At 36.2% G+C, this 25,392-nt stretch overlaps 2 protein-coding genes across 5 annotated transcripts in view; one reads left to right on the top strand and one right to left on the bottom strand.

Moving 5' to 3' along the window:
* Positions 1 to 25,392, bottom strand: part of LOC110465387 (spermatogenesis-associated serine-rich protein 1-like) — a 64,611-nt gene that overhangs the window by 33,688 nt on the left and 5,531 nt on the right. The gene's annotated exons all lie outside the window — the stretch shown is intronic.
* LOC110465386 (PHD finger protein 24-like) overlaps positions 1 to 25,392 on the top strand; it is a 40,268-nt gene that overhangs the window by 10,740 nt on the left and 4,136 nt on the right. Inside the window, exons 2-6 of the mRNA XM_021521159.1 lie at positions 15,821 to 16,006; positions 20,513 to 20,591; positions 21,230 to 21,429; positions 21,865 to 22,028; positions 23,283 to 23,378. Coding sequence (XP_021376834.1) covers positions 15,821 to 16,006; positions 20,513 to 20,591; positions 21,230 to 21,429; positions 21,865 to 22,028; positions 23,283 to 23,378 — 725 coding nt within the window. The remainder of the gene's footprint in view (positions 1 to 15,820; positions 16,007 to 20,512; positions 20,592 to 21,229; positions 21,430 to 21,864; positions 22,029 to 23,282; positions 23,379 to 25,392) is intronic.

Here is a 25,392-nt window from a genome sequence, read left to right on the forward strand (position 1 = left end):
GTCGATCACTCAGGCAGTGTTCCCGTAAGATCCCCTCGTATATTGTAGGTTATAACTCCGACACCATTGTCGATAACTCAGGCAGGGTTCACGTAGGATCAACTCGTATATTGTTGTTTAGTGTATATTGTAGTTTAACTCAGGCAGTGTTCACGGAGGATCACCGCGTATATTGTAGTTTGTAATTCCGACACGATTGTCGTTACTCCGGCAGTGTTCACGTAAAATCACCTCGTATATCGTTGTTTATAACTCCTTTATAACTCCGACAAGACTGTCGATAACTCAGGCAGGGTTCACGTAGGATCACACTCTGACACGATTGGCGATAACTCAGGCAGTGTTCCCGTAAGATCCCCTCGTATATTGTTGTTTAGTGTATATTGTAGTTTAGAACTCTGACACGATTGGCGATAACTCAGGCAGTTTTCACGTAAACTCATATTGTAGTTTATACCTCCGACACGCTTGTCGATCACTCAGGCAGTGTTCAAGTAGGATCACCTCGTATATAGTTGTTTATAACTCTGACACGGTTGTCGATAACTCAGACAGGGTTCACGTAGAATCACTTCGTATATCGTAGTTTATAACTCTGACACGGTTGTCGATAACTCAGCCAGTGTTCACGTAAGATCAGTATTTACCTAAGATCACCTCGTAGATTGTTGTTTATAACTCTGACACGGTTGTCGATAACTCAGCGTATATTGTAGTTTGTAATTCCGACACGATTGTTACTATAACTCCGGCAGTGTTCACGTAAGATCGCTGGATTACCTCGTATATTTTTTTTTATAACTCCGACAAGACTGTCGATAACTCAGGGAGTGTTCACGTAAGATCTCTTCGTATATTGTAGTTTGTAATTCCGACACGATTGTTACTATAACTCCGGCAGTGTTCACGTAAACTCACATTGTAGTTTATAACCCCGACACGATTGTCGAGAACTCAGGCAGTGTTCCCGTAAGATCCCCTCGTATATTGTAGTGTATAACTCCGAAACGATTGTGACTATAACTCAGGCGGGTATCACGTAGGATCACTTCGTATATTCGTAGGATTACCTCGTATTCGATAACTCAGGCAGTTATCACGTAGGATCACTTCGTATATTATCACCTCGTATATTGTAGTTTAGAACTCTGACACGATTGTCGATTACTCAGGCAGTGTTCCCGTAAGATCACATCGTATATTGTAGTTTAGAACTCTGACACGATTGTCGATAATTCAGGCAGGGTTCACGTAGGATCAACTCGTATATTGTTGTTTAGTACTCCGACACGATTGCCGGTAACTCAGGCAGTGGTCACGTAAGATCACCTCGAATATTGTTGTTTATAACTCTGACACGGTTGTCGATAACTCAGCGTATATTGTAGTTTATAAATCCGACACGATTGTCGTTACTCCGGCAGTGTTCACGTAGAATCACCTCGTATATTTTAGTTTATAACTCCGAGACGATTGTCGATAACTACGTAAGATCACTTCGTATATTCGTAGGATTACCTCGTATTCGATAACTCAGGCAGTGTTCACGTAGGATCACTTCGTATATTGTAGTGTATAACTCCGACACGATTGTCGTAACTCAGGCAGTGTTCACGTAAGATCACCTCGTATATTGTTGTTTATAACTCCGACACGATTGTCGATAACTCAGGCAGTGTTCACGAAGGATCACCTCGTATATTGTAGTTTATAACTCCGACACGATTGTCGTAACTCAGGCAGTGTTCACGTAAGATCCCCTCGTATATTGTTGTTTATAACTCCGACACGATTGTCACTATAACTCCGGCAGTGTTCACGTAGGATCACTTCGTATATTGTTGTTTATAACTCCGACAGGATTGTCACTATAACTCCGGCAGTGTTCACGTAGGATCACCTGGTATATTGTAGTTCATAACTCCGACACGATTGTCACTATAACTCAGGCAGTGTTCACGTAGGATCACCTCGTATATTGTTGTTTATAACTCCGACACGATTGTCGTAACCCAGGCAGTGTTCACGTAAGATCACCTCGTATATTGTTGTTTATAACTCCGACACGATTGTCACTATAACTCCGGCAGTGTTCACGTAGGATCACCTGGTATATTGTAGTTCATAACTCCGACACGCACGATTGTCACTATAACTCAGGCAGTGTTCACGTAGGATCACCTAGTATATTGTAGTTTATACCTCTGACACGATCGTCGATAACTCAGGAAGTGTTCACGTAGGATCCCCTCGTATATTGTTGTTGATAACTCCGACACGATTGTCGATAACTCAGGCAGTGTTCACGTAGGATCACCTCGTATATTGTAGTTTATAACTCTGACACGATCGTCGATAACTCAGGCAGTGTTCACGTAGGATCACCTCGTATATTGTAGTTTATACCTCTGACACGATCGTCGATAACTCAGGCAGTGTTCACGTAAGATCACCTCGTATATTGTAGTTTATAACTCCGACACGATTGTCGATAACTCAGGCAGTGTTCACGTAGGATCCATGGTATATTGTAGTTCATAACTCCGACACGATTGTCGATAACTCAGACAGTGTTCACGTAAGATCACTTCGTATATTGTTGTTTATAACTCCGACACGATTATCACTATAACTCCGGCAGTGTTCACGTAGAATCACCTCGTATATTGTAGTTTATAACTCCGACACGATTGTCGATAACTCAGGCAGTGTTCACGTAGAATCACCTCGTTTATTGTAGTTTATAACTCCGACACGATTGTCGATAACTGAGGCAGTGTTCACGTAGGATCACCTGGTATATTGTAGTTTATAACTCCGACACGGTTGTCGATAACTCAGACAGTGTTCACGTAGTATCACTTCGTATATTGTTGTTTAGTACTCCGACACGATTGTCGATAACTCAGGCAGTGTTCACGTAAAATCACCTCGTATATTGTTGTTTATAACTCCGACACGATTGTCAATATGATTGTGCTGGTCTAATAACATGAACTACACAACAACAATGAGCTTCGATCAGTCTATCAGCCTTTCTATGTCATAGAGAGAACACGATACGTATACGTTTAGCCAACCATTCTGAATAGGATTTGTTATATTTATTGTGTTGACAAAAGTGATATTTCATTTTGTCAAAATATTTAACACTAGGGATTTACACGAGGACAATTTTAATATATATACATTGTATGTTGGTTTGCTACCTATTCGACACACATGTTTTCATTCACGGATAAGGCACACACAATATACCACGCCATTGATATATGCAGGGTATGACATTTTTCGAACTGTAGCGTCAGACACGATCATGACACGCGTGGCTGTATGTTTGAAATTATTATAATCCGATTAAGAAAGACAAAAAACAAAAATTCAGTTGTGACTAACAGAGTTTAGATTGAATTAAAGTTTTCCCTGACTGAATTTAGAAATTAATAAAACTAAGATTTCTCGCCCTTCCTCAGTATGATATATTCTTTGTTTAAAATTTTATCTAAATGTTAGGCTTTGGCCCGTCAGAACATGATACATTACACAGACCCCATGTGAAGGATGGATGATGCTAGTTTTGAAGTCGGTCGTTAAACCTTTTTTTTTTTACTATACTTATATACCTCACATAGACATTTATTAGCTTCAATTATATAAGCATATATATTTTCCATTTGTCATTAAAATCGTCATTTTTAGTGCAATGCAATACGAGTGACGATTTTAATGATGAATCGAAAATATCATTATATTTTCAATATCTAGTTATCTTATCTAATTTCCCTGACAGGTACAGTCCATTATTTTATGGAACCTCACTAGATGTTTTTTGTTTGCCTTATACAATTGGTATTAATCCTGGTAGATGACCCTCCTTACCAATACTCATTTTCAGGACGAGATGACCTGAAGGTGTCACCTGTCACATCTGTCTTGTATCATATAGAACACATGTCTCTACAGTTTGTCTGTGCTACATCAGAAGAAGACCCTATCTGATTAGCGGTTTTATACATGTTACATATTTTGATCGGTAAAACACACATACAACTCACACTCCAAAGTCATTCCCCTGTGTGAGGACAATAACTGGTTTATTCTACCGAAATAGAACAAGAATACAATAGTAGATAATGAGTTAATCTAACTGGAGAAAATCGAACCAGACTGAGTAACACAATGTTTAATGGTATAACAGCTCCCTTCAATTAAACACGCTGATACATTGATGAGTAATATGTACACATACATATACTAGTATATATGATTTCTGCCTAAGATCATTACTGTCAGTAGTGAAATTGTCGAACAGAATGATAGTTATGATTGATTAACACGAATGACAATAAACTAAACACCTTTTAATTCTTGACGTGAATAAATTCCAATCACTCTTTTTAAGTTCGACATGTTCTAAATGGAATCACATCTGCGTTATTGAATAATATGCGATTTGCGTAAATAAAACGCTTTGAGATTTATATGACAAAATGAAAAAACACAATTCACTATTCAAATATAAAAACCAACATATACCATATAGTCTGTAGTGATGCATGTTTTTGACCTCCTCTAACAAATTTGAAAATATTTTCTTTTTGGTCTGATGAAACCAAATGTGTGCCTTAAAATCGCTCCCTGAAAACAGATGTGAAATGTAGCTTCCATAAAGAAAACCAAATGTAGTTTGTTAATGTCAATTTATTGCGATTGACTAAAACGTTTTCAGCGACAAAATATTGTCTGTTTTACTAGAAATGAAAATCGATGGTTATAAAATCGTATATAAACAACATCCGTGCAGAAATCCCATTCGTTAGCTCTCTCTCTCTCTCTCTCTCTCTCTCTCTCTCTCTTTGTGGCCGTTACCTAACTACTACATGGAAATGGAGAGTATCGATGGTTCACAAGGCCTAGAGATGTATAGCTCTAACTAAGTCTAACCCTGTCTGAAACCATCGACTACCCATAAAGCCAAATTGTACATCTTCGTCCCATCACTATATATAGCTAGGCCCCAGAGTACCCCCCGTACAACTGTAAGATTACTTAAAACGGCATGTTCACCAAGCATCAGTGGACGGACCGAATCTGTTACAGGCTTAATACACTCAAGCATTGGTCTATTTACAGGAGATCCCAAGTGGTAAGTGTATTGTATAGCTCTATAACAACCTTCTAATGCCAAAAGTAAGGTTTCAAAAAGACATTTCTGTCTAAATCATGTTACGTACCATTGGCTGAAAGTGAACAGAGCTGTCTAAATCCATTGACGGCTCATTGGCTTAAATTATACAACTCTGTTAAAAAAAATCATGAACGGCTGCGAAATTATAGTTTTGTCAAAATCAAACAGACATTGAATTTGACATTTCTGAGGTTACAGTAAACATGTTATTGTTGTCATGGTCGAGTTCATGACAATCTGGCTATTATTTTCTTCAGAAATGATATTTGTTTTGAAATTTCTGAATATCTAATAAAGCTGAGAAACAATAAATTTACACACCAGCATATTTATGCTGTATAGTATATTTTTTCAAGTGTTTGTGCCAACGTTTGACAATATAACTTATATCAAAATATAGTAGCTAATTAAAAAGAAAACAATATACTGCATTAACCTAGGGATCCTGAAATGTAACAATGTAAAATAGGATCTTACTCTCCCAGCTCTATACAATACACTGTTTTACAAGTTCCCTGTGAAATGTCACTCAATATATTCCAAGGTAGCTATTGACATACTTTGTTTTACATCTCAGGAATTAATTTCTTAACGTAATTATCGCTGTAAAACTACATAAGGCATAAGAAAGGAAAAAAAGTATTAATGTTTATGGCAAAATGTACGTCTGTCCTTCCATTAATTTTACATATAAATGTTAACATGATAAAATATAGATCAACGGTTACGATACATTGGAGATTTAATACGATGCTTCAGAAAATCTCAAGATTTAAAATAAATGTTTATTTCGCATATATTATTTGCAATGAATACGATCTCTAGTTCTGGTGATATCGATTTAGACCAGAGGATAACAAAATAAGGCTCACAATCACAGTGTAGACCTTTGTTCTCTTTATCGTTAACATGAACTTTTTCATTGGTCGTTTATCTGTACGAGATTAATCTTAAACCATATCTGCCACGTGACGATGTAATTCGTCCGTCGATTTGACACCGGAGTGTTTTGTCTCTCTAGTTGGAGCCTATGACGCGAACAACCGACATTTGAATCAATGGTTGATTGCGGAATTATGCTAACAACTCACTGATGATCTGATAAGACGCCAGAGCTACTGTTGGACCAACAGCATCAACCGTTGATCAAGGTTCGCTAATCAATGACTGCTCGCAAATTGTTCTAATGTGCTTTTGTTTGGCTACCATGGTGATGTGTCGATTGTAAAGCATCAAAATGTTGTCCCTTCCTGAATGTCCCGTCACATATGACAGTGTATTGTGGGAGGTCATATCTGGTATTTTCTTACATTGAAAATTTCCTTGTTGGAGAAAGTGTCTGATATATTCCTGTGAGGAAAGTACGAAATCCATTTCCGTTAAAAGTCGATCTAGTAAGAACTGATCCCCCCCCCCCTCACGTCATATCGTTTACTGCTTAATATGAATCAAGCACGACCTTTTCAGAGGGACTTCCCTGTCGTTGTTGATACGAAATGGCAATACCCTGGTTTGTTCAAAGGGAAGATTATTGTTATCGCATCACAAGTTGTTGAATAGACAGATGATGAGTGTTTGTTGGGCTTTGTCGTAGGATCTAATTATATAATCTATTAAAATATTCAAATAAGTGTCCATTTCCATGAATGGTGAAGCCTATGAAAGAAATGATTTACCCTGAACCACACGACCGCTATTATCTTATAGACGAAAACAAGCCATACTCGTCTTTTTTTTAGAACGACACGCGAGAAATGTATCTTCTAACTATTTATAATCAAAACAACTGTTTAAAGTAAAAACAAAACCAAAGCTACCACTGCTACTAATTACTTAGTATTTCTCTTGTGTTAAATGGTTTTATCAATGCGTTTTTCAACTAAATTACATACCGGAATTGATGTAGCTCCATACGGCTATCTGGTGTACGTGGAAAGGGAGTGTTCATGATTGATATTTGTAATGGTGACGTCCGGCACATACTGCGCCCTAAATTTTTATTGTAACAAATCATGAATTGAGAGACTTAACTTGATTTTCTGCCATGTGACCAGTATTGACATTCGTCTGGAACTATTTTCATATGACGGATGTAATATCTGCCCCTTACGTTGGTTGTCGTTTCCCGACATTCGATAGTTGGGTTGGGCTGTAATTGGTATGAAGAGACAATCTCGTCTAATATCGTTCTACAGATATTCCCCATCAACCGTGTAAAGTGTTTTATCAGGTTTAAAGAGTATTTGCGTCATAGGTGCGTACGCGGCAGTGAAATCCCAAAAATGTCTACTTATATGCTTGCAATTGGAACGTTTATTTTTATTTGATATACACGACGACATTATTCACCCCGTTCGTAAAACCGGTCTCCAATACTACTAATTAGTTCTGACATAGAAGAAACCCTGGGAAATCTGCCGCGTAAAAAATGGGGGTGACACACCTCGCCAGTGCAGACGTGCTATGTTTAGATCGACGGCGTTGTATACCCAAGGATAGCATGTTGACATTTAAACCCTGTAGATGTTAAGAATTATTGGTCTTGGTGTCCGATGGTGTCCTGAAGGGTCTACTTATATTTGGAATCGTTTCCTCGGCGCAAAGACGGTTTTCGTGGTGGTTAAGTAGCCTACAAGCACCAGCTTCACTATTTTGACATTTCAAGTGAGCGATCAAGATAATCTGTTGCAGCAAATAGAAATTTGTACGTTTTTAGAATGTTTCCAATCAAGAATGTTATAAGTATATCATTCCGTTTCACTCTTTTATTCATAAACCAATGCGATTCTATAAGCAAATAACATGGTATTACACATGTCTTTTGGGTGCTATGATGTTTTTTAATTTTTAATTGAAGTTTAAAGAAATGTAGACAAGACCAATTTTACTGATACCAGAGCCGAGCACTGAAGCTCGAGGAAGTTTATCCTTTTCATTACATGGCATAGATATACTAAACCACATCAATTAGTACACATGACTACCAATTGGGGGACTTGTATCGGCTATATCGTGAGGTGGAGTACCCTGGACACCACAAAGGAAATATAGCATCCACATCATAGTGTTAAAGTTTCATGAACACCATTAATGTTGATGTAATGACTGACTGATGACTTAGTTACATGGGTAGAGAATTGCGACCGCCTGGCTACATCAGTAGAGGTGTCGGGCATTTATGTCACACAAGCAGTTATTTCCTATCACTGATCTACTCACCGGTACACGCGTCAGTCACTTAGCTACATCAGTAGAGGTGTCGGACACAAAGTCACTCAAGTAGTCATTTCCGACAACTGACCTACGCACCGTTATAGTTTCCAGTCACTTAACTATACCGGGGGGAGGGGGAGGGGTGTTATTAGGTCACCTACAACAGTTACGTCGAGTTAGTATCGGGTGGTTTGGTGTATACGTATATCCAATATATACACGCCTTTAGTTTTATTAGAAATCACTGGAAATTTTGTCTATGACCCGACCCTTCTGAATTTTACAAATACAAACGGTTCTATCTGGTTACTTTCGTTAATTTTTACATCGAACGACATCAAACCATCCATTTTTCTTCATATTATTTCTTAATTCATTAAATTTATATATTTGTTAATGAACGATTACACATAGACTTTACCACACTGATTGTCATTGAACTATGTTGATTTCTTTTAATGTTTATTTCTATTGAGCTTGATATAGTAACCCTTTGATAGAGAATGACACACGAGTTCATAAATATTCTCGAAAACAACACTGCTGGACTAGACGTAAAAATCCCGATTTAATAATATTTAATTGTTCATACAATGCCTATGTTATATATAGTTCTACCAATAAGAACACCGGTTACTGGATATGAGCCAGAAATGTTATTATCGAAAATCTTTTAAATCCTAACTCAATGGAGTAGGCATATCCATAATGCTGTTGTTTCTAGGCTTAACAGCGGAGCTATCATATTTTTTGAAACTGATGAGGTTTGGTTTTCAGAATCCATAACACAATGACTATTTGTACATGTACATTCAATTAAGGAAAATCACCCCAGGGAGGTAACTCCATTAGGTTGGGATGCAGCAACATATCTCGTGATGAGAGTGAAGAGCATGTTTTAGCGACAAGGGACCTCTCGTCACACCAATCCTAGGATAATTCACCCCATGGCCAGTGTTTGGCATGTAAACAACAAAACCACTCATCACCGAATAGATCAACATTGTACTGCAGATGAAACAAATACTATATACTGATTAGTCAATACTATAATAGATTTTAAGTTGGATGTTTCGTAAATTTCCTTAAAACTCTCAGAATCTAAGATAGTCATGACAAAAGATATTTGTATAAAGATTTATTTTTTACCAGAGAAGTTACAATCACAACGTCATCAAAATTAATATGTATACTGCGTTATTATATCGCTTGTAATGATCACATAGAATGGCTACTTCACACTGTTTTACTCGTCCACCGTTGGAGATTTTTACCATTGTAATGGTGACATAGTATGGCTACTTCACACAGTTTTACTCGTCTACCGTCGGAGATCTTTACCTTTGTTTTGGTGACATAGAATGGCTACTTCACACTGTTTTACTCGTCCACCGTCGGAGATTTTTACCATTGTATTGGTGACATAGTATGGCTACTTCACACTGTTTTACTCGTCCACCTTCGGCGATTTTTACCATTGTAATGGTGACATAGTATGGCTACTTCACACAGTTTTACTCGGCTACCGTCGGAGATCTTTACCTTTGTTTTGGTGACATAATATGACTACTTCACACAGTTTTACTCGTCTACCGTCGGATACCTTTTCCATTGTAATAATGACATAGTATGGCTACTTCACACATTTTTACTCGTCCATCGTCGGATATCTTTGCCATTGTAATGATGCCATAGTATGGCTTCTTCACACAGTTTTACTCGTCTACCGATCTTCACCATTGTAATGATCACATAGTATGTCTACTTCACACAGTTTTACTAATCTACCGTCGGAGATTTTTACCATTGTAATGGTAACATAGAATGGCTACTTCACACTGTTTTACTCGTCCACCTTTGGAGATTTTTACCATTGTAATGCCTAATGGTGACATAGTATGGCTACTGCACACTGTTTTACTCGTCCACCGTCGGAGATCTTTACCATTGTAATTATGACGTATATAGTATGGCTACTTCACACAGTTTTGCTCGTCTACCGTCGGATACCTTTTCCATTGTAATAATGATATAGTATGGCTACTTCACACAGTTTTACTCGTCTACCGTCGAAGATCTTTACCATTGTAATGATGTAATGGTGACATAGTATGGCTACATCACACTGTTTTACTCGTCCACCGTTTGAGATTTTTACCATTGTAATGGTGACATAGAATGGCTACTTCACACAGTTTTACTCATCTACCGTCGGAGATCTTTACCTTTTGTAATGGTGACATAGTATGGCTACATCACACTGTTTTACTCGTCCACCGTAGGAGATCTTTACCATTGCATTGGTGACATAGTATGGCTACTTCACATTGTTTTACTCGTCCACCGTTGGAGATTTTTAGCATTGTAATGGTGACATAGTATGCCTACTTCACACTGTTTTACTCGTCCACCGTCGGAGATCTTTACCATTGTAATTATGACGTATATAGTATGGCTACTTCACACAGTTTTGCTCGTCTACCGTCGGATACCTTTTCCATTGTAATAATGACATAGTATGGCTACTTCACAGAGTTTTACTCGTCTACCGTCGGAGATCTTCACCATTGTAATGAACACATAGTATGTCTACTTCACACAGTTTTACTCATCTACCGTTGGAAATAATGACATAGTATGGCTACTTCACATTGTTTTACTCGTCCACCGTTGGAGATTTTTAGCATTGTAATGGTGACATAGTATGGCTACATCACACTGTTTTACTCGTCCACCGTTGGAGATTTTTACCATTGTAATGCCTAATGGTGACATAGTATGGCTACTGCACACTGTTTTACTCGTCCACCGTAGGAGATCTTTACCATTGCATTGGTGACATAGTATGGCTACTTAACACAGTTTTACTCGTCTACCGATCTTCACCATTGTATTGGTGACAAAGCATGGCTACTTTTCACAGCTTTACTCGTCTACGTCTACCGTCGTAGATCTTCACCATTGTAATGATGACATAGTATGTCAACTTAACACAGTTTAACTCGTCTACCGTCGGAGATCTTTACCTTTGTTTTGGTGACATAGAATGGCTACTTCACACAGTTTTACTCGTCCACCTTCGTAGATCTTTACCTTTGTATTGGTGACATAGCATGGCTACTTTAGTAGTATGTCAACTTCACACAGTTTAACTCGTGTACCGGCGGAGGTCTTGACCATTGTAATGATGACATAGTATGTCAACTTCACGCAGTTTAACTCGTCTACCGTCGGAGATCTTCAACATTGTAATGATCACATAGTATGGCTACTTCACACATTTTTACTAGTCCATCGTCGGCTATCTTCACCATTGTAATGATGACATAATATGTCAACTTCACACAGTTTAACTCGTCTACCGTCGGATATCTTCACCATTGTAATGATCACAAAGTATGTCTACTTCACACAGTTTTACTACTCTACCGTCGGAGCTTTTTACCTTTGTATTTGTGACATAGCATGGCTACTTCACACAGTTTTACTCGTCCACCGTCGGAGATTTTTACCATTGTAATGATGACATAATATGTCAACTTCACACAGTTTAACTCGTGTACCGGCGGAGGTCTTGACCATTGTAATGATGACATAGTATGTTAACTTCACACAGTTTAACTCGTCTACCGTCGGAGATCTTCACCATTGTAATGATCACATAGTATGTCTACTTCACACAGTTTTACTAATCTACCGTCGGAGCTTTTTACCTTTGTATTTGTGACATAGCATGGCTACTTCACACAGTTTTACTCGTCCACCGTCGTAGATCTTTACCTTTGTATTGGTGACATAGCATGGCTACTTCACACAGTTTTACTCGTCTACCGTCGGAGATCTTTACCATTGTAATTATGACGTATATAGTATGGCTACTTCACACAGTTTTACTCATCTACCGTCGGAAATTTTTACCTTTGTATTGGTGACATAGTATGGCTACTTCACACAGTTTTACTCGTCTACCGTCGAAGATCTTTACCATTGTAATGATGACATAGTATGGCTACTTAACACAGTTTTACTCGTCTACCGATCTTCACCATTGTATTGGTGACAAAGCATGGCTACTTTACACAGTTTTACTCGTCTACCGTCGGAGATCTTTACCATTGTAATGATGACATAGTATGGCTACTTCACACAGTTTTACTCGTCCACCGTCGGATATCTATACTATTGTATTGGTGACATAGCATGGCTGCTATACAAAGTTTTACTACAATAGTCTACCGATTTCACCATTTGGCAAGAAACTAATCTATAAACAACAGACTGAATAAGTGATGCAATCCAACTCCTAATAGGAGGAATCAAGGCGTCAGAATAGTTTTGAATTAATCACATGATAAGCGACTGTAACCGAAGAAGCGAACCCTCTTTTATTTACGTCAAAACAAACGGCTATGAATTTATCATGATGGGATGTATACAAAGATGAGGAAAATATTGTTTAAACATATTGACGACGGCATGATCTAATAATATTTTCAAGAAAATTCAAATCCGTGTTATACACACACAGATGTTTATGTTTAAAATCTACCAACGAAATTATAAATTTACACTACATCATGGCCCCGATATCCAATCCCAACTCATCAATCTGCTTGATTAGTTTGTAGTTGTGACTGACAAAGCACTGCATTACTTGATCCTTGTCTGCAAACACAATAACATTCATGCTTGAAATTGTTTTAAAAGACAACGTTCAAGTAAAACATGCTGCTTTTTTTTAAAGATTTTTAAGAAAACTGATGTAAGGTATCTTGAAGTCTTTATATCTATATTGACACAATAAATTCGACATGAAAACGATACAATACACGCACATTATATGCCAGTTTTTATTTTTTTCGCAAATTATTTAGTCGTAATACAGTTTTTCATCACTGTTTTATTACATGCTATTTGAAGTTCATGAATATTGTCAGGACGTTTCAAATGCTCACTTTAAACTATTTCAAAATCGTTTAACTGAAGGTGTACCGATCACATGTTTGGATAATCGATTCCGAAGTCTACTATTCTAAAACAGAAAAAGTGTTTTAGAGTGTTTCAGTAACAGCAATCTTTTTAGATTACCGAGAGATAACCATTTGTCTCGTTTGTGGCATCGAGCGTAAAGATATTTACATTTACTATACCAGCACATATTTTGTTCATGATGTTTTTATTTATATCTCCTCTCTCCCTGTGATGTTTCAATGCTGAAAAGGAACATCTTTGTAGGCGCTCTATGTATGTTTGATTTTTAAAATCGGGTACAAGTTTCGTAGCACTCTTCTTTGAATATGTGAAAAAAGAATCGATATTTTTTTCACTTGGGTTCTACACACTGTCGGCATATTGCTACTGGTGGCATATTTCCGATGTGACCTAACTGAGGCTTTAAATACGAATTTAAACATTTTTTTCCACGTTCAAGTAAACAAATGATCTTCTATTACGTCCAGTTATATCTTGGGTTTTGTTAACGTCTTGTTGTATATAAGCATAAAGCATGAAATCAACAGTTACAATAAGGTCTTTTTAATCCGTAATGTTCCATAGAGTATTCCCCCCCCCCCCCCCTGCTCCTTATGTGAAATAAATACTTATTTCATCACTGGGTTTGATTGAAAGGACTTGCTATTTGTTTTGATGTAACATGTGAAGCTTCTGTGTTACGTTTTCCGGGATATCAGTTTATGATAATGGTTCGGGCCTTTTAAGTGTAATATTCTATTCCGAAATTCACAAGAGTCCGTATACACGACATTTTCTCGTTGTTTCTGCTAATTGCTCAACTGAGCAGTTATCCAAACCTCTTTCTAATCTTCTTAGTATAATTAAATCAGTGTTGCAGTCGCATCATGGCACTAATTGCTCCAAAAGTGGAAGTGATGTTGGTTTTGAAGAACTCAAAAGATCTCGAGCAACCTTTCCTCAAAAATGGTTTTTCGATGAGATAGTTTGACTGAGCGCAATGCACAATTTGCCTTATACCAATCTGAAGGAATGCATTCGTTTCGTTTTTATTAGACTGTAACATCTATTTCCACATCCTAGAGTGTTAGCGTGTCACATGTTACAACAGAAGATTCGGGGCAAGTTGTTGGTCAATATGGACAGATTTTTCGTCTCGTGTATCATTAGGGAACTATTCAACAATCACGGACTATATGCAAGTTGAGGATATTTAATGGTTCTTTTAGACCCTGACTGACATTATCTGCATTTAACCTAGATTTACATGGCAGCTTTCACCAGCGAAGCTGAGGACGCTAATCCTTCTTGAAGACTACGTCTCATTATCTCTGTACTTTTAAATGGCGTCCATATAAATCATTTGTTTTACATCTGAGTTTATGATTTTTTTATCAAAAGAATCATATTTGTGCAAATAACCATTAATATTTAATGGCATGTCGGTGTATGTATAATGAGGCTGTTGAATTGCACGCGCATATTGGCGGATGCGACAACTGTGCTATTTGGAAATGTACATACATATATATATATTTACATTCTGTATGCTTAGACCCATTGACAAAAATTACATTCATAAATGCATAACACAGGTGTTCATAGGATCTCAGCACGTGGGAACTGATAGTAACCTGATCACACTGCGTAGTAATACACTACAAAAACTACTCACTCGGAACGACCGACCTAGATGCTTAATTCTTACATCTTAAAATATTATTGAACTGTGCTTTGTGAAATATCCACGTATTCACGTGTCCTGTGCTACAAATAAACATTGAATATGGAACTACATTTTGTTGTGTTATTGTTGTTGACGGTTGCTAAGATCTCTCACGATAATGTAACATTTCCCCGAGAAAAAAACACTGTTCTCGCCACTGCGTTGCACCCGTGTATAAGCAGGAACAAACCCTGTTTATTTGTTTTATTCGTTGTTATATCGATCCACTGAAAGGATTCGTCAATGTAAATATAAGGAATGATATTTATTTGTTTGAACATTTATGAGGTCATAACAACAATGGGTTTTTGGACATATTTTACATGAATCGCTAACGCGATTCATTCAATATGTCCATAAACCCATTGTTGTTATGACCTCATAAATGTTGAAAAAATAAAAATCATTCCTTAAATAATATAGGTACACGTTTTTCAAAACAGCAAATTTCACACAGGTCCATGCGATACACTGATCAACTGTGTATGGTATCGATTTAAATCTTTCAGGCAAACAATATCACCAACACCATCTTCCTTGAAATCAACACTTAACGGTACCAATGATAAACAAGCTGGGATGTTTGTATACTAAAAGCGTTTAATGGTTACTTGTATGGGTGTGGTATTTTAAGACAGCTTAAATATATATTTCGACCCATGAAAACTGTATAATTCTTATAATATAGTTAATTGCATTATCATAACTTCATTATTTTGTAGGTTCGACCAGAAGAATTGTGCCATATTTGCAGTGTATACACCGGCAGAGAGACTTATCCATGCAGAATATGCTGCAAGGTTTACCACGAGGGCTGTCTCCACAAGCTTGGGTATTGCAAGGACCCAGCTTCCTGTCTCCTTCTCAAGAGGGCCCTGAAGCCAAAGGGCTGGAGCTGCCACGAATGTGTGAGAATTGCATTGATAATATCGTTTATTTTTCATTTAATTGGTACATACATTAAATTGGCACATATGCTCTAATACTGTAAAATTCAATTGTACACGTTTAAAATAATCTTTTCTAAAATGTATCTAATACAAATATAATCAGTCGTGTAATTTGTGATATGAAGAATGTACTTGTCTTGCTTAGTTCTTTCAAACACATGCTACTGTTTTGCCACAAAGACAATCAATACTAGTATATTACATTATACAGCATAACTGTTCATCGTACGTACAGTACCATATTGCGTCGTCGAGCTATAAATAGACGTGACCTTCACACGACCTTATTGTATTACAGGAAAAGCTGTATTGACAGTCTTTCTATAAAACATACCAGTAAAAAAGTTAAAAAGTCGTGATATCGATCTGCCAGCATAGTCTTTCCTGTTTCCGTCCGGAAATACAACGCTCACAAATTTCACCCACACACGCACACACAACTATCGGGATGTAAAACTAAACAATGGTATCTCCGTATCAAGGAAAAATATCAAGTAGAAAAACAAACTACAAAGAGAATTACAAATTGCAGCAGACAAGAATATGACAAATAACAAAATTCCATTCAACAAAGCTATTTTTCAAGACATGCAAATGACAACTGTTTTTTTCCACATTGTTAAAAGGAACCTATTGTTTTTTATGATAAGCTTTATGCATCTGCATTACTGTTTATTCAAGTATATTTACACAATGCAACCGGAACTATTTTGAAACAAACACACCTTTCACGCCGTATGGCAACACTGCTGTCTGTGTTTAAGGTAAACCTAACCTAATTAGTTATAAGAAAATAAATCAGCAGCGTTGAATCCTAGCAATTTGAAACTGTAAACGGAAAACCTCATGTTTAGGTGTTATATGTTTGATATTGGTTACATCTAAAAAAAAAAAAAAAAAAGACAGTGGAGCTGTCAGGCGCAGTTGGTAGTGTTTTTGCCTATTCAAACAATGTTCAAAGCGCCTAAATTAAGGCTGGTTTGTTTGAGACTATGCAAGGTGCTAACCATTTATTGCATACTAGTTACAACAATGATTATAGTTTTACATGAATTAGTTATCAAATAAAGTAAAATAATAGAATAACTTCATATTAAGTACAATTGAAATTACGTAAAACGAATTCCGAGACGGCGACGTCTGAAACAGCCTTTAGCGTTCCTGATCTATGCGTTTAAAAGATGTCATGCAATCAAAATATCCCCGTTTAGTTATTATTACATAATTGTTTTTTTAACAGGATAATTTAATATATGAATAATGAGCAATAAAGAAAAATGTCTGTTCATGCTTCGAGAATTTAATAATGAAACCTTAATTAACTGAATAATGTCATATGGAAGCATTGTAATTCCGGATCTGCCGAGAAACATTTATTTTACAGAAATGCACACACCAAATAATTATTCATAAATGTTATTAGAAATTTATGTATTCATATACATGTTTTGATTTGTTCAACAAGACAAAATAGATAAAGTTTTATATTTCTTGTGTATATATTGTATTACCTTCATACGTCAATGTCGTCTGATTAATAATAGAAATTTATAGTTAAATTTGAATATCATAATTATATTATATGATAGGACATACAATAAGTATAAAGTCTAGCAAAGTAAAGAAACATTTACGACAACACTGTACTTTCAATTTTCATTTTTGTTTTAATTTCGTTGGACTATTGATAACGTTTAGCCAAGGTACCTGACACATTTCCATGGAAGGTTTTTGACAGGAAAAAAACATATTCGTTATTGTTGAAATGTGATAACAGTATGTACGATTAGTATCATGATACTTAAAAACACCATTTTCACTAGAAGATAGTACATGTACACTATCTACGTATAATCAATGTCTTTTAACATATACAGACGCAAAGTCAATATACTAACAAGCCGATCAATCTCGTTAGTCAGCGTTGGTACTTCTTAGGCTGGTAGTGACGGAAGGGGAAAACAATCTTTAATATTGACACGTTCCTTGCCGTGTACGGTCGGGCGATTTCGGTGCCAGACTAGGCCTCCCTGTACAATGGTAGATGGATATCGACCAAGACATAATCTGTGTCCTGTCTGCCTAGAATGCTTCTTCATCAGTCACCACACAAAAGCCCATTACGTTCCTATGTTGTGTATGCTTTATTTGACACAGACACGGTGTCTATTGTATTTGTATTTTATCCGATATTGATAAACTTCTATTCCCGTGTCTATTGCATTGAAAAAATCCGTCTGTCTGAATCCTATCCAGGAATACTAGACTGTCACGCTGACGGCCTTTTATTGAGACAAATAATCAACCAGGGCTCCAAACAACGTTCATCCCTTACATGTATATCGTAAAGCGAACAAGGCGCGAACCAGCACGAATTGTTCTCTTCTGTTTTATGTTGTAAAACTCTCTCATGTAAATATTGATAAAAATAACTGACTGAAAAGTATCTTTTATGAAAGGTTTTGGAACTTTAATACAAATATCGACGAAAATAATAATATATCTTGTAACTGTTTATTATAAATTTCAAGCGAGTGATTTTCCCTTCCTCACTTAGAGTAACAGTGTTATATTACTTGTAATTGCTTTGCACATGCCGAACATGTAGGCTTTACATACAAATACTGTATTGAAGTCCTTCCTGTGGGACTGGACAAACCATGATCGGATCTGATAAATCTGTGTACAAGTCAATCAAGTAAAGTCTATTGGATTTTGAAATTCTTCAGCGTGTTACACTCCTTAAAGCTACCAGTTTATAAACTTAAAACAATTACACCGTCTTACCATTGGCCAAATTTTGTTTGAAATATTTCTATTTCAAACGTTTTTGATATATCATCAAACATGGTGTAGATTTATCTCTGTAGCAGAAAAAAAGTACTTCGATCGATCAACCTAATATGGCTTGACTGGTTGTAACTCCTTGTATACAACACAACTTTCAGAAACCGCGTTATGATGTTTTGTCTTGTATTATATATATATAAATACACCCTGTTTGTGTAATTGTCAGAGCAAACGAATGTCCCGGATGTGCAATATATCAATATTTATTGACTTTTCTATTGATCATGCACGAGAATATTACATTATTTGTCAATATATGATATCAAGTGATGTCTTTTATTATTTTGCTTGTGCCTTACAAAAGATTTCGTAGTTTAATGAATCCATTTAAGGGTCTATTTAGCCAATATCACTGCTGCATAGTTTGATGATAATAATGTTATAGTTGCAAGATTAGTAAATAATCTATATTGGGATGTCCCTGCAAGCTTAGGGATAATCTATAGTTAGATATCCCAACATGTTTGGTGATGGTCTATATATAGAAACTTACACGTGTGATGACAATGTATGCATCCTTGCACATATTAAAACAAATAATCTGTATTTTCTATTCGAACACACGGAAGGAATACCAAGAAAGTAAATGGCTGATCTAAAGTGTATCAGTGTAGAAATGTCAAATTATGGGACAGTCACCTTTGATGAATAACGTTTGTTTTACATGCGATTGCAGTAAACACATATCTATGTAGCTGTCGATAACATACCGGGTACCATATGTTTGACAAAGGTGATGATATTGTTCTTGGATATAAAATCAAATTGAAATCTGAAGTCCTTTCCAGCACACCTGTCTGTAGCTATGTATTTTTACCGCAAATGTCAACACTTTCATAACAAACCTGTATTTCACCCGACATCGATTATAATATGAAAACTAAGTTGGATCCTTTCTTACACCTCTCACAAAATACACGTTAATGCGAATATCGATTCTATTTATAACGATAAAACAACTACGGCTCGTTCTCTAGATTTACGTCTGCCGGTACCTCACCGCTGCGTTTCACTGCCATTTTATTTGTAAACGACCTTTTGAAGTGTATTACTTTCCAGCTAAAGGTTTGCTCCCGTAAAATGCTGGTATCCTTGCTAGTTTCGGTCTGAAGGTTGCTGCAATGCTATCAGCTTGTTCTAATGTTAACGGCCGTGACAACCGTGGTGACGTTTCTGCAGATGTCTGTGTTTGGCACAGTGCCAACTTATACGATAAGACAATGCGGATTCCCAGAAGCCATCCCGCTACCTCTGTCTGATAGTTATGTTCCAAGACTGTTTCAAAACGTAGAATCTAGGAACCCCCATTACAATATAGATGCTATAGGCACTACAGACGACGCGTTCACCAAAACATGTACTTGGGAAACGACTGATTGTACAAGCTGTTTACCTTGGAAGAATTTGAAATGAGAACGAATTATATCGTTTAAATATGATTAATTTTAGGTTTTCTTAACAACAAACTATCTACCCCTTGTTTGTAAATAAAAGATTCTATTGAATAGGTATGAAATGTTTCAAGGTCATCGCTCATATCACAACAAAGATCATTGAACAAACCCCCATAGTAATGTCTTCTTTGTACACTGTATGTATTTGTTTTACGGACAGGACGACTGCAGCAACATGCTAACAGAAGAGGAACTATTTGCGTTGCTGGACTCGTTTGAGAAGTATGATTTAACACAAGGTTAGTATGAAGAGAAAATATCGTCCACCTCGTTGAAACAAAGCTGTTCTGTACTGTATTGTACCAGTGCTCACATACTATCTTTTATCAGTCCGCGCTCATTAAATCTTGAACATGTAGAGGCATATCTTATTGTTAATAAACAAATCAGAAAAATGAATAATACAATTGCTGCATAATATACGTTTTCTTCGGGATTTTTTTCAATTTTTATTCGGACATTTAGTTTATGCATGCAATAACAATTTTTCAGACTCGTTTTATTCATAAAACTTATTGAAGCCCATTTGCTGAATATCGTATTTAAGGATGATATCGTACATATCGAACCTCGTTTGCTATCTGTATACAAATATAAAACAATCATGCAATTAGAAGATATAACACGAACAGGACGTCTTAAGTGATGCATACATTATTTTGTTGTTTACAAGGGAAATTGGGTCTGTTTGCAATATCTGAATTAAATCTGTGAGTAAGAAAAATCATGGGAAGTGCATCTTAATTGTATTGTTACATGTTTCTGATTTATTCAACTTATTTTGTTTCTGTGCTTTCTCCGATTTACCCCATCTCAAATTAAAAAGATATACATTCTGAAATTTGTTTAATCAGAAGGCTTTGTGAACCATTTGCAGATTCCAGTATATCATTGGAGGAGTATTTGACCTACCGTAAGCGTGCATTCAGAGACGGGCATGGTGTCTCCTTGCCCAAAGCCGAGATGCAAGACGAAATGGCACAGTTCCATAGACTTGACAAAGAAAATTCGGGATCGGTCACGTGGTGGGAATTCCTTAATTATGAATCAATAAAAATCCTTCTAAGACGGGGCAAGGTTTGTACATCGAAAGCTAAATTTCAGATTATAAACTTGCGAAGGGATATACAACATCGCGATAAGATGTTTCTCAATGCTTGTTATCAACTCAAGTGTTGTAGTTTAAGGCGAACTGTAATACACGATACAATATCATACGGCGTCTGATATATATGTTAACAATGGTACACTGTCTCCTGAATATGGAGAGAAGTGCTATAGTTACAAGTTAATGGAGATGTTTTCACTTGTTATCATTTGAGGACGGACATTAATATTACACTAAATAAAGGTCGAACTATAACAGTCGAACCATATGGTAATACAACAGGCGATCCATTGTTTATTATAACAGGCGAACCATAGTGTAATATAACAGACGAGCCATTTGGTAATATAACAGGAAATCGGACACTAAAACTCTACAAATGTATACTGTTTGTTTTTCAACAGAATGCAATCACCCGATTGCTCTACCCAAGGGAGATAGAACTTGCCTATCGCCTTTTTCATAATTTTGATGAGACGGACAGTGGCGAAATAAGGGAATATGACGCAAAGAAAGCGCTGGCCTCCTGGTACACGCTGTTCCTGGAGAACGATGACACGCTTAACGGGTTAGTGTTCCTACTACGCTTCATTGTTAACCGATAACCTTCTTACTCAAGATCCGATCAACTTAGCAGCTTGCATGGTGAATATTTCAGAGTATCCGATTTAAAGATTAGCATTGAAGAGCAGTCCAATAATTGCTCGTACAGATAAAATTACACATGATATATTATTCATTGATAGGGTATAAATACAGTAGGTTCCCTCATCCCCTGGTACACCTAATGTATTTAAAAATCAATAATACAGGTAAATTGTAGCTCGACAGTTTGGGATATCAATTTCATGTATATGGATTAATGTGTTTCTTTGAATTGTGGAATTTTCAGTTAATATCATACATTTATATAAATGTTTAAGGAATATTAGGCTACTTACGGAAAAATCCAGATTTACTTCCCAATTGTCACCCATATAGGTTAATCAAGCTTATTAGCTTATTTATGTCAACCTGTATGTTAGTTTGTTACCTATTTATTTACTACATTAAATACACTTTAAATATCTCTTTTTGTCTCCTGTTATACCTATAGCTCTAAATATATCAATCTTGTTTTCCCCTTTTTGTCTGGTTGCAATACACATGACACACATAACTAGAATTTCAGTATGACTATACTCATAAATAACACCTTTGTACCGTGTTTATTGATAATTTACGTATATTGTAATACACACATATATGTGATAGAGTTTACGTATACTTTGATACAAACGTATAAGTCACCTACACTGTAAAACGCGTATTTATCAGCTATATTCATGTGCGCATTCATAATACATATTGTATTAGGTATGTTGTTTTTAAAATATACAGGATTTAGCTAAAATGTACGTTTATTGTGATACGTATAGGTGACATATATTATAATACGTAGTCATTAGATACGTATTTTGTAACTTACATATGTATTAGGTATGTATATTGTAATACAAGTATGTAACAGATATTTCAATACACATGCATTAGGTGCGTATAATGTAATATAAATGTACTAGCTACATCAATGGTTTTATTAGGGTCAAATCTTGTAGTTTCGAATTGAATTACTAACACTATTTTGAACCAGTAGATAATTCACATGCCATACATTTCTTACAGTCAGTTTCACATTCCATACTTTTTTTTTAAAAGAGTCATTTTCACATTCCATACATTTTTTTTTAAAAGAGTAATTTTCACATTCCATACATTTCTTACAGTGAGATTCACATATCATGCATATTTTACAGTCAGTTTCATGTTTGAAATATTTCAGCTTCACGATTATGTCTTCAAACAAGGAAGGAGAATTATGGTACATTGTGGCTGAGATGCTAACATTCACCATGGATACAAGTGTGGACAGTGACAGGTACGTATACTGATTTTAAGAAAATCATGCATGGTTATGATTATGAATTAATTATTAATCAACACTTTACAATAAAGAAGTAAACGATGATCAATGTATTACGACTGTATTGTTAAAACTGATAGAGACTGGTGTGTATGGGTTATTTAAAATGAATATGGGATGTGTGATATGTAACACAGAAAGAAAGGACAGTTCTATGTACCAGACTCTCGGCGTATTATTTGTTAGAAGGTTAGTTCAGATGCCAGGTTATCACATTGACAACGGGGTTTTGGACGGATATATTCGTTCGACTTCTATGTTTGTTAACAGGGCTCCGCTTTGTTTGGTTTTCTTAGCAAAACTCGAGTAACGGTGCTGTACTCTAAACCTGTTATACACAGAAATACGTTCCGAAACAGAATTCAGAGATAATTGAGCGATCGAACTAGGATTGAAGCAAACGTGTGTTTCACCGACATTCTGCTTAAGCATATTCCCACTCGTGTAATTACCCGTCATTGATTTTTGCAGACAAATAATCCTGAGATACTGAAATAGAACTATTACTGTAGCGTTATTAGTACTAGTGATGCAGAGATGGTCGAGATGGCTTATCATGTAGCACTGTTAGTGCTAAAACAGCAGAGTTGGTAGAGATAACTCATTCTGTAGCATTGCTAGTGTTAATACAGCAGAGAAGGTAGAGATAGCTAATTATGTAGCATTGTTAGTGTAAATACAGCAGAGATGGTAGAGATACTCATTCTGTAGCACTGCTAACGTTAATACAATATAAATGGTAGAGATAAGTAATTCTGTAGCACTGTTAGTGTTAATACCGCAGAGATGGTTGAGATAACTAATTATGTAGCATTGTTAGTGTAAATACAGCGGAGATGTTAGAGATAACTAATTATGTAGCATTGTTAGTGTAAATACAGCAGAGATGGTAGAGATAACTAATAATGTAGCACTGTTAGTGTAAATACAGCAGAGATGGTAAAGATAACTAACTATGTAGCATTGTTAGTGTAAATACAGCAGAGATGGTAGAGATAACTATTAATGTAGCACTGTTAGTGTAAATACAGCGGAGATGTTAGAGATAACTAATTATGTAGCATTGTTAGTGTAAATACAGCAGAGATGGTAGAGATAACTAATTATGTAGCACTGCTAGCGTTAATACAACAGAAATGGTAGAGATAAGTAATGATGTAGCACTGCTAGCGTTAATACAGCAGAGATGGTAGAGATTATATTTACATTTATTGCTAGTTCTGTTAGTGTTTTTGTAGATATTATAGGATTACTGGTTTTGTAGCACGATTAGTATTAGTATGTTAAGATATGGTAGAGGGAATACAGCAAGACAGTAGATGTTATAAAAAATGTTATACCTCTACTTATTTTACACCATTTTAAAGTAATTTCATAGAATTGGCTATATCCTTGAAATACCAACAATAGGGATGGGCGTGGCTTGATCGAGTTATCGACCTATCAGCAACGAGGATAGCGTGGCTCCAAATTTAGACAGCGACCCCAAGTGATATTGTTGTACTATAGTCTGCAATTTGTTTATTTTGATGCTGTTAAAATCAAAATTATGTTTTACTGTTCATTATGTTTTTATTATATATTGTCAGATTGATGCTTCTGTATCGATATAATAAAACAGTTTAAGTGTGGTTATAGCAAGTTTCTGGTTCCCCTTGCTCAGGCCTATTTCCCTTGACTTTGTCTCTGGAAATAGCCCTGGTTGCGGGGAACCAGAAACTGGCTATATCCCTCATTACCATACATGCTGTATAATATATTCCTATGTCTGTTTGAGTAAATACAGCAGATATTGTAGATATTCTAAGATTATCGGTTTTGAACATGTAGCATTGTTAGTAATATTTAATAGTGACGCACACGTAGTAAAGTAGATACAGCAAAGATAGTAGATATCATACATGTAAAACATACACACTATTAGTTCTGTAAGTGTTCATACAACAGATATCAGCTATCAGAGGATTAT

The sequence above is a fragment of the Mizuhopecten yessoensis genome, unplaced genomic scaffold, assembly GCF_002113885.1.
Source record: "Mizuhopecten yessoensis strain PY_sf001 unplaced genomic scaffold, ASM211388v2 scaffold11073, whole genome shotgun sequence".
NCBI lineage: Eukaryota > Metazoa > Mollusca > Bivalvia > Pectinida > Pectinidae > Mizuhopecten > Mizuhopecten yessoensis.